The sequence below is a fragment of the Epinephelus fuscoguttatus genome, linkage group LG5, assembly GCF_011397635.1.
Source record: "Epinephelus fuscoguttatus linkage group LG5, E.fuscoguttatus.final_Chr_v1".
Lineage (NCBI taxonomy): Eukaryota > Metazoa > Chordata > Actinopteri > Perciformes > Serranidae > Epinephelus > Epinephelus fuscoguttatus.
The window spans coordinates 35,028,213-35,039,487 of NC_064756.1; the positions used below are offsets into that span (position 1 = coordinate 35,028,213).

General features: G+C 42.9%; 1 protein-coding gene across 4 annotated transcripts in view; it reads left to right on the plus strand.

Moving 5' to 3' along the window:
* The window catches only part of actn4 (actinin, alpha 4), a 70,691-nt gene extending 60,681 nt beyond the window's left edge, over nucleotides 1-10,010 (plus strand). For 2 of the 4 annotated variants that reach the window (XM_049576379.1, XM_049576378.1), the window contains exons 13-22: nucleotides 1,016-1,166; nucleotides 1,304-1,412; nucleotides 1,837-1,977; nucleotides 2,207-2,389; nucleotides 2,777-2,911; nucleotides 3,673-3,852; nucleotides 4,116-4,262; nucleotides 8,211-8,276; nucleotides 9,106-9,264; nucleotides 9,713-10,010. In XM_049576379.1, coding sequence (XP_049432336.1) covers nucleotides 1,016-1,166; nucleotides 1,304-1,412; nucleotides 1,837-1,977; nucleotides 2,207-2,389; nucleotides 2,777-2,911; nucleotides 3,673-3,852; nucleotides 4,116-4,262; nucleotides 8,211-8,276; nucleotides 9,106-9,264; nucleotides 9,713-9,871 — 1,430 coding nt within the window. In that variant the 3' untranslated portion in view covers nucleotides 9,872-10,010. Of the gene's footprint in view, nucleotides 1-1,015; nucleotides 1,167-1,303; nucleotides 1,413-1,836; nucleotides 1,978-2,206; nucleotides 2,390-2,776; nucleotides 2,912-3,672; nucleotides 3,853-4,115; nucleotides 4,263-6,794; nucleotides 6,876-8,210; nucleotides 8,277-9,105; nucleotides 9,265-9,712 lie in introns of all 4 variants that reach the window. The other 2 variants (XM_049576377.1, XM_049576376.1) reach the window with 1 other exon arrangement.
* The last annotated feature ends 1,265 nt before the right edge of the window (nucleotides 10,011-11,275 follow it).

The following is an 11,275-nucleotide window of genomic DNA, read 5'->3' on the forward strand; positions in this document are numbered from 1 at the left end:
TGGATCAGTAAGTAACACGGCTAAATGGTAGCTAGACGAGAGAGGACTGTACTGTACTGGCTGCTAGTTCATTCCCAGCTGGCCAGCATCGCATATCGCCGCAACCAGGGACCAGGTAGCGAGTGTTGGTCGGCTGACATCCTCGTTGCCATTCTACGGCAGCCCTCGGACAGTGATTACCCACACCCCTCCGCCGCCGCTGCCACCGCAGCTACTGGGCACGCAGCCTCTCCGACCGGGAGAGGTGGAGTAAAATCCTCTCCTCTGCTCCCATTTGTCTGGTGAACGCCTCTCCTCTGTCAATACACTCTGCCAGCAGTTTAATAATATTGATGCATTGAACATTGAATCTTTTAGTAGTAAGCCATGTTCTAAGCGGGATAATGTATAGTGAGCCAGTGACTGTTGAACAAATAACTCCACTGCGCGTCAGGGTTCCATTCCCTTGTCGGGAATTATTTTTCAACAGTCACCGGCTCACTATATATTATCCCTTACGTGTCTACTGTTGTTTGTACTGATACTGTACATATTGGTATAATTTACTGTGAGTTGTTTGTACTGGTACTGTGCATTCTGCTATAATTATTTGCATTACTATTTGTTTTTTTCTTTAGATAAATCTGATAATTGTTGCTCAGTCTCTTTACTCATTTATTTAGTATAGTGTCCACACACCTTCTCATTCTACATATACATAGAGGTATACTGGTGGCTTTACAGCCTACATTTTATTGATTATCTCTGATCCCCATGGTCAATTTGGTCTTTGCGATAGTGCAAGCAACACTGTTGACGCTAGGTGGCGCCAAGCTAAAAAAAAAAAAACAAAAAAAAAACGAATCCTATCTGTTGCCTCTTTAAAATACAGCTGTGATCTTTATTTAACCTGTCGGTCTTCCTCGTACGGAGAGGAAATGATGCACAAATTTGATAGTGTTTCTGAGTGTATTGCAGCATTTTCAGAGTCTTGTACTGTAGGATAAACTCATAAATGAAATGTATGTGCATGCAGGTAAGGAGGCCATGCTGACCCAGAAAGACTATGAGACCTCCACCCTGTCAGAAGTGAAGGCGTTGCTACGGAAACACGAGGCCTTTGAGAGCGACCTGGCAGCCCATCAGGACAGAGTGGAGCAGATCGCCGCCATCGCACAGGAACTCAAGTAAGGAGAGAAGAAGAAGTGTGGAGTGATAAACTGCTGTGTAGAGAAAAATAATATTAAGAGGAAAAATCAACTGAATAATGTATCTGTGTGTAAATGAAATATCTGCTAATGCCATAAACTCTGTGTGTTTCCAGTGAACTGGATTATTACGACTCAGCCAGTGTCAACGCTCGCTGTCAGAAGATCTGTGATCAGTGGGACGTCCTGGGAGCCCTCACCCAGAGCCGCAAAGAGTCACTGGAGGTACGAATCAGTGTGTGATTTCACAAAAGCCTGGTGCAACAGAGCTTCATCTGTTAGATCAGACAGGTCGTGATATAAATCACGACCTGTCTGATCTAACAGAGCTTCATCTGTTAGATCAGACAGGTCGTGATTTATATCACTGTATTAAACCATTTTATTTTGCCAAAATTCTTGTACAGAAGCTGGGGTTGACAAAAAAATTATAAATATAATATAAATTTGTCCAGTCATTTGGTTTTGTCAAATATAAAGAAGGAGTCGGTTAAAAACATTGTCATATTTCTCAAAGTAGTGTATCAAGACGCCATCATTGTATCAAGTACAGACACTCAGTCCTTAGGGCTAATAAAATATTTACAGCTGTGTTAATAATTGATATCCACACATCTAAATTCTTCCTCTTCTGTTGTCTCACCAACAGAGGACAGAGAAGCAGCTGGAGTCAATAGACGAGCTTTACCTGGAGTACGCCAAGAGAGCGGCGCCCTTCAACAACTGGATGGAGGGAGCGATGGAGGACCTGCAGGACATGTTCATCGTCCACAATATTGAGGAGATCCAGGTACCTGGAAACTGCACAGTGTGGGAGTGTGGACCAGAGAGATGCAACACAAGAGACAGGCTAAAATTTGAGGATTTACATAGTTATTTGAATTAAACAGTACTGGGAGCAAGTGTTAACATTTAGTTAGTAAAGAGGTTTAAACCACATCTGGCATTTGATTGATTTTCGTTCTAGTCGCTGTCTGTTGTCTGTTCCTGAAACCAGACGTGTTTGTTTCCTCCCTCAGGGTCTCATCACAGCTCATGAGCAGTTCAAGTCCACCCTGGCAGAGGCCAACAAAGAGCGCGAGGCCATCCAGTCCATCCAGGCTGAGGTGCAGAAGATCGCCCATAGCAACGGCATCAAGCTGAGTGGAGGAAACCCCTACACCACCATCACACCTGAGAGCATCGACAGCAAATGGGAGAAGGTAGACTGCAGCCTCTACTTCCTGTTAATTCTTATGCCTCTTAATTCTTTTTTGTCTGGCTGTTACTAATGGTTTTTGATAGTTGTTCTGATACTGATACAAGTATCAGATACTGTCAAAAATACTGGATTGGGTATCGGCAAGTCATGTTATTTATTGATGATCTTTAAAGTAGTTTCACACCTGGATAAAACAGCTGTTTACACAGATATCAATTCTTCTTTGTTGCTATAAAACAGCAGGTTGCACTGTCCACAATCTGAGTCAGTCTCTGGACGCCCAAAGATTGACAGATGTTCTGCTGTTCTCTCTGTGAAGGTGCACCTACAGGTGCTTTCTGTTAAAGCTCTGAGAGTTTCTAATGTGTGTGTGTATGTGTGTTTGCAGGCGATGGACATGGTGCCGCAGCGTGATAACGCCCTGCAGGATGAGCTCAACAAGCAGAATTCCAACGACACTCTGAGAGCCAAGTTCGCTACTCAGGCCAACACAGTCGGTGCCTATATACAGGCCAAAATGGAGGTAATGGATTAACCCACGCAGTCGGTCCGAGTGCTCACCATTGTGTTGAAGCAGTTCATCCTCACACAGCTGTGTGTAGTTTGTCACAGTTTTCAGGCCAACATTGTACAACAGTGAGCTCATAGAGCAAAGAGTCGACAGGGTTCAGTGGATACTCATAACCTCACTAACAGTTTGGAAGTCAGTTTCACAGTTTTCGACAGGTAAACTTGTTTGGGCGGGGTTTCTAATTTGCTTATTCATATTCTTTATTTACTCACTATGTTTGTTCATGATCACTAGTTTTTGGATTTGGCATGCTGCACACATACTGCTTCACTTGCAACTACTAATGACAACACAAGTAGACCAAGAACACTGAGCAGCACAGTACAGGAGCTGCGAATAAAAAATCTTCACTAAGGATTCAGATCACAGTCAAGCAGCCTCGGATCACTTTCTTTTTATTATTAGCAGTATTTTACCATTTGAGTTGTAGTACCATGTCCCAGCCACAAACGCACCTGTGAGCACTTTTTTAAAATCAGAAAATGCATCCATCTTCTGTAAAATCACAGAGTGAGGTCTTATCACGCATACTAACTACAGAAAGAGATAGATCCTTTGCTGGATGGACTCTGCTGTGTCAAAGTTTACTTCTGAGTGTTTTCTAAAGATTTCACACTGTGCCACTTGCGATAGTGATGGCGGATATTGGTTCAGAAATCTATAAACTGTACATTTGTAGGATTAACAGGTTAGTGCACATTGTGTGTTTTCAGGAAATTGGCAGGATATCCATTGAAATGAACGGCACTCTGGAGGACCAGCTCACCAGCCTGAAGGAGTACCAGCAGAACATCATGTCTTACATGCCTGAGATTAATACACTGGAGGGATACCATCAGCTCATCCAGGAGGCCCTCATCTTTGACAACCAATATACTTCCTACACAATGGAGGTAACACACACACACACACACACACACACACACACACACACACACACACACACACACACACCTAAAACCTTCATGAATGAATCTGTTCAATCATTTCAGTCTTGCTCTTTACACTCTTGGTAAAAGCAGTGTGTTTTTATAAAACAACCTCTGTTCCAGGGCCCCATATCAAGTGAAAAGAGCACAACACTGAAAGATGGTATATAGCATGTTTTCTCTCACACCTCTAATCTTATGTCTTTTTCCTTCCCCTCTCTCTGCAGCACCTCCGTGTGGGTTGGGAGCAGCTGCTCACCACCATCGCCAGAACCATCAACGAGGTTGAGAACCAGATCCTGACGCGTGACGCCAAAGGCATCAGCCAAGAGCAGCTTTATGAGTACCGCGCCTCCTTCAACCACTTTGACAAGGTCAGGGGCCCGAGCCTTGGGGCCACGGCTTATTTCTTGCACTTGTTTGGTGCTTTTTGTACTCATTCTGTCACAGTGTTAAAGTGGCTGACTTGACTGACTGACTTTAACATGACTGAATGAATGTTTAGACCTCACAAGGGGGTGAGAGAGGATCCAGGCGTGTGAATATTCATCCAGATGTTTTACACAGGCGAGCACATGTTGGGAAGAAGTTGTGTTCAGGTGTTAGCAGAGCAGAGAAGACAGTATATCACTGCGTACAGGTGCTGTTGGTGACTGGCTTATATGTAAGCTGAAACGCCTCCTGTCACAGATTCAGAAAATAAAGACGACAGGAAAATAGGGCTCAGGTTGAGAAATACTGAAGATACTCTTTATTTGGGTGTAAAAAGCACAATGTGTCACCAGACTTCTGTGTGCTGTGGTTGTTGTTGAAACTCATAAGGATGAGAATGACACCAACATCATTCACCATCTCACACCTCTATGTGTGTGTAGTTGACTCATGTTACTGTCTGACACTGCAGGACTCCGCCACCCATTCCTTTGCTCACTCACCATCACATCACGTCAGTGTTTCCTGGCACACAACACATCTTGTGTTCTTTTACAGCACGACAGTAGAACCTTTGAATATCTTAGAATCACTGCGCATGAGGAAAGGCTTTGTTATAATATTAACCTCTTAAAACAGTGGACATGCTGACTTCTTCTTTATGTGTGCTGAGATAGTTGGTAACTGAAATTTTCTATTTTTAGAAATGTGCATGTGGAGCTAAATAACATATTTATATTATCCTGCTGTATTTTTAATCAGAAAGTCTTTTAGTGTCTGCATAGTGAATATTTAAAGGGGAAGTTCCGTTTTTTACAACCTGGACCTTATTTCTGGCATTAAATATGGTTGTTTACTCACCCAGATAAGTTTGGTGTCATTTGGAGTCATTCGGAAGGTATTTAGATCCGCAAGAGCCACGTACATCCATATAGTGGGAATGATCAGGGCACCGACAATGAGACTCTAAATAACACATTATCTGCCGCGAAACTCGTTCATTTCACCAATATGTTTTTATGAATCGCTAGAGTTGCTTGTCATCATCATCATCCGGGTCATTTATACTGACCTACTAACCTCTGACCTGGATGATGTCAGAAGCAATTCGTAAAGACAATCCTCTTTACCACTGAAACGTTCACCTTTCTGTTTCTCACTTTTTGTCACTGAGCACTATGTAATAATAAATTCACGTTTTGCATAAGAAGTGCCTCTGCTTTTTGTGCAGTGTGCGGGCCGTTCTACACAAGCGATGAGAAGAAACTAAAGAAATGTAAATTCTCATAGTTATTTACTTATCAAGCAAACAAATTCAAGGAAAATAAACAATTTATGCATGTGTGTAGGCTAACGTTACTTACTCAATTGAAAGTTGCCCGTTCGGTCCTGCAGGCTTTGGCTGGGTCTTCCAGTTTACTTTCGGGACACGAAAAAAAAGTCTCTACAACACCCCGGTTGATCATAGAAGTGAAATCCTCTGTAGTTGTGAGACAGTCATTTCTGGAAACATCCAGACGTGTATCTCCTGGCCTCAAATCCCACTCGGAGCAACAAAGGCATTCCTCCTCTGTTGGCATTGTGGAACATTGTCCACAAGAACACCACCAGTTAGCATCTATTCTCGGACGTGCAGCGGTTTGTTGTTCTCTGGCCAGCTGTTCCTCTCTCTGCCTCCGCATCCTCCTTTCAAAGAGCTCCTCATCCGTATACTCTGGCTCAAAACGGTAAGGACGTCCATCATATTCAAAGTCATTGTCCACAACCTCAAAATCGGACAAATATTCAGCCATGTTTCAAAAAACTAACAGTAGCAAATTCCAGCCGTAAACATAACCGTGCTGCGGACGTGCGGCAGCGTGATGACATCATCCAGGTCAGAGGTTAGTAGGTCAGTATAAATGACCCGGATGATGATGATGACAAGCAACTCTAGCGATTCATAAAAACATATTGGTGAAATGAACAAGTTTCGCGGCAGATAATGTGTTATTTAGAGTCTCATTGTCGGTGCCCCGATCATTCCCACTATATGGATGTACGTGGCTCTCGCAGATCTAAATATCTTCCGAAGTACTCCAAATGACACCAAACTTATCTGGGTGAGTAAACAACCGTATTTAATGCCAGAAATAAGGTCCAAGTTGTAAAAAACGGAACTTCCCCTTTAATGTTACTCTTAATGTTTCCTTTTACTTAAATGTTTCTGTGAATACAAATAAATTTTCATAAATAACACAAGATGTGCTGGAAAAGTGACAGATTGTGAGTCGTCATGGCTGCCTGTGTGTGTTGACATTGTCTAAACATCCATGAATGTCTGTCTGTCTGTCTGTCCCTCCATCCGCCATGTCCTCATCTCCTCCTTGCATGCTGTGGATCACATGGTCACCATCCACCACCATCCCTGTGTTGCGATTGGTTCATCCTCATGACGTTTGGCGCTCTGTCATTGGGTGTTTGGCCGATCTCAGGACCACAGCGGGGCCCTGCAGGCCGAGGAGTTCAAGGCCTGTTTGATCAGTCTGGGCTACGATGTGGAGAACGACAAGCAGGTAGGAGCTCCAGGACGGACGGGACGGAGGGAAAGAGTTGGTGTTTGTCAGGCCTGTGAGCAGGAGAGCCGAGCAGAGATCACTGCCAGTCACATTCATATCCGAGTTAGTGCTAAAGCTATTGATTATTTTCAGGTTTTTTAATTAATCTCTTAAATTAATTATGCACTGCAACAATGTCTGTTTCTTCACTGTGGGGTGCTAAATGTCAGACATTTTTTAACACATAGTTGCTTTCAATGATGAATCAGTTACTGACATTGATTTATTTTCTATCAGTTTAATATTTTACAAATTATTTAGCACTAATCTGGATGACAAAGGTTCTATGACCCCTGTCTTAACAAACATTTCTCGTGATTTTAGTGTTAATATCTAGATCTAGTTTTTGCCGTTTAAAAAAAACATGTTCATGAAGGTGTTTTGAGGAGGTGTAATCAGTATTTGTTGAATTAATTCACTTATCTGCACAATAATTACATTGCATAAAAATATCCCTTTTAAAACTGCAGTTTGTATAGGACTTAATTATAGTAGTACACATACGCTGAATTTAAAAGACTGTAATCTCTGTTATTGAGATTTCTGAACACAGCAAATACAAAACATCTGGATTATAGATAAAATTGGGTTACAAATTTTCAGATTAAATAATATTAAATAATAATATTATTATAATAATATTAAAAAGAAATCTCCATTTTACCAAAATAAAAACACAAGAACACTGATTATATCTCAATATGTTTACATGCATAGCTGCCATTACTCTCTTAAATAATCACCATTTTCTGCTGTATTTAAATTAGGGATTGTTCCTATATTAGTATGATGAATGTCACTCTGAGGCCATTTGTTGTAAGAACTGGTCAATGATCAGCTGGCGCTCCTGCTCTGAGGCTCTTGATAAGCTCTGGGTTCAGACAGGTGTCAGTTCGTCAGCATGGAGGGCAGAGAGCTGCTGCATCCCTGTTTGTCCACCAGGGGTCTCTGTTGCTTTGTGCTGCTTCAGCTCGACCAGTCTCCTCTCATACTCTCTGAGCAGACCCCACTGCTCATTTGTCTGTCTGTCTATCCGTCTGTCTATCAGGTTTTACTTTCGTTGGTAACTGTTTGTGCTTTGTATCTTTTTTCGTTCCCTGCAAACATTACTCACTGTCTCTACATTTTGATATCTCTGTTTCTGTTCTTCACTCCCTCTGCTTTCCTTTTCATTCTCTCATTCCTCCTCCTTCTCCCTGCCACTTGTCTCTCCCTGCCCCCCCCCGGTCAACTCGCCCTCCGTCCTCCTCTCTCCTCCTCCCCCGGCCTTTGCTGTGCTGTGGCGGCCCACAGAAGCGGTCAGGACAGATGGTCTCAGATGATTTCCGGGCTCTACTCATTTCAACAGGAAACAGCCTGGTACTGCTGCTGGCATGACTCTCTCAGGGTGTCTGCAGGTCCAACAATATCCTGATTCCATTTAGTTTGTTAGATTCAACACCCCAGATGACCATGCATGAAGCAGAGCTTTAACACTATGTACTGAATGCAGTTAAAGATGTTTTTGTCCCTTCATGCTTATTGTCCAGTGAGAAACTGACCAATTCATGTTTAGGGCTGAGATAACATATGATGCATTTGAGAAGTTTTTTGGTTGAAGAGCAGCATAGTTTTTTTATGTTCTTTACAGTTACATATCAAAGATGTTGATACCATATCCAGTCCTATTTCTGTTTTTTAGATGTACTAGTAGTTTAAAGTTTAAATATCATTTGGTGTAAGTAAGTGTAATGTCTTAAATCTGAGTTGACACCTGCAGACACTCTGCTCTCTCTCTCTCCTTGATCCTCTTGCTGCTTGTCTCATTTTGTCACATCTGTGTCGCTTTTGTACTTGTGCACTTCTGCCCTAGTTTGTGATAGACTGCTGACTGAATCAAAATGTCTTTTTTCATATGGACCATTGAAATTATTCTTAATTGTCCTCTGTGCCCTTATCTGTGTGTGTTTCCCATTGATATTAACCAGTGATTGTGTTATGTATGTATATGCATGTGTCAGAGTGTGAAATATAAAATATTGGGACCACGATCACAACTTAAACATCTGCTAACCGGCTCAGTCTAATTCATGGTGGTCCTGATGTTTTACACACTTAAACTGCTGTACGTCACATTCAGTCTGTGTGTCAGCGTCTGAGAACAAAGTGCTGTCTCCCCCGGGTTAACCTGTTGCTTCTCGGTTGCCAGGGCGACAGTGAGTTCGCTCGCATCATGGGCATAGTGGACCCCAACGGCAGCGGTGCTGTCACCTTCCAGGCCTTCATTGACTTCATGTCCAGGGAAACGACCGACACAGACACCGCAGACCAGGTCATCGCCTCCTTCAAGATCCTGGCCGCTGATAAGGTGAGTGAGTGTGTGTGTGTGTGTGTGTGTGTGTGTGTGTGTGCGTGCGTGCATACAAACAGTGATGTGTGTGTTTTATAATTATGTATTATTTTGTATTATGTCTTAGTTTTCTCATTCTTTACTGCAAAGGTGAAATAATTCTGTTTGTTTTGTAATTTGATTCATATTTATAGGGGCAGTTCACCCCAAAATCAAAAATGCATATATTTACTCTTACCTGCAGTGCTATATATTAATCTAGATTATTTTGGTGTGAGTTGCCAACTTGAGTGACCAACATGATCTATAGTGTAAGAGTTATGTTGCATTACACATTTGATACAGCAGTTAATATGTTAAATGCATATCAGCTGTTCTTGGCAGGTGTACCTTTGTGCACCAGCTTTTTGCAGGTGAGCCACAATGTACATTTCGCTCACTGTACCTCCCTCTCTGTGTCCATCAGAATTTCATCACGGCCGAAGAGCTGAGGAGGGAGCTCCCCCCTGACCAGGCGGAATACTGCATCGCTCGCATGGCACCCTACACGGGACCAGACGCCGCCCCCGGAGCTCTCGACTACATGTCCTTCTCCACCGCTCTGTACGGAGAGAGCGACCTGTAGAGGAGGCAAGAGGAAGAGGAGGGCTGGACAAACAAGGGAGGGAAGGAGGGAGGGAGAGAAGGAAGAGAGGAGGGAGGTAGAGAGTTACTCTGTGCGTAGGGAAGACGCCAGGAATCGAGCGTTTGGAAGAATTTGAGTGGTGGTTGTGAGGTGCCCCTGTGTGTGCCGGTTTCAAAATCATCAGAAAGTTTTAAGACTCTGAGCTTGTTGATTGAACCGTAGTTAGGTTTGGCCTCTGTCGAATGTTTTTCAGCTGCATTCATGTCGTAACTGGATCAATTTGTCATAAAGGTTTATATGAGCAGGCATATCCAGGGGCAGCTAGGGGACAGTTGCTCTGTAGTGCGGGTCCTTAGCTTCACCCTCTCTGCCTTTGTGGGGTCAAACTGGGGAGGGACTGGGGGAGGGAGGGCACAAGCTAATCTGATACTTATGCTAATTTTTGTTTATTTTATTATAATTTCTTTCTTCTTGCCAGGGGGTTCAGGGCATAAGGCGGGGGACGGGAGGGGGGTGGGGGGGGTTTGATGTGGCGACTGGCGAGGTTTGTGTATTAGATCCTATAGAGCATATATAGAGATATATGCTGCGGGGGGGGTGACCAACCAGAGATAAAATTACATATTTACCCATAATTCCCATGTTGCTGGATAAGGTGACCTGTCTAACCTCAGCTCTTTTCCTCCTCCTGTCTTTGTTTATTTCTTTTTGTTCATTTTCTGGAGCAGGTGGGTGGTGGTAGGGGGTGTCGGGTGGGGTTGGTGGCCGGTGCTGGGGGGGAAGGGCGGGGCTCAGCGCTGTACATACTTATTTTTTCAGTGCAAAGAATGACACACAGTCCCACTTGTTGAGAATAATCGATCGCAGGCTTTCCAGTAGGGCAAAATAGAGTGACATTTATTTAAAAAAAATAAATAAATAAAAAGATAAAACACGGAAAAATAAAAGCCAATGATAGCAACACAGAGAGAGCAGTTTCACCAGTGGATAGGTTTGAGCTTCCAGAAGTCTTTTCTTCAGGGTTTTTTCTTTTCTCAAAGGAAAATACAGTTGGTAGCCATGAAGTTGAGGCTTGTGTACCTAAAGACCTTCTCCTGTATAAATCCCACGACAGGCAGCACCATAATTATCCACAAATATTTGCTTCTGTGAAACTATTCTCCTCCTGGGGTGGGCTACAGGTGCTTATTTAAATACAAATACTATACATTTATATGAAAGGCAGGATTGTAGTAGTCAAAGTTAGTCCAGTTTTATATTCACACAGAAATATATACATGTCATGTCATAGATGCATCTGATTGGCTGAATGAAGGTCTCTCGCACTTTCTGGATTTTTAGAGCTCCCCCTGTGACTTTTGGAAAAGTGGTGGAAATAATAAAATAACATGCTTATTGGTGGCT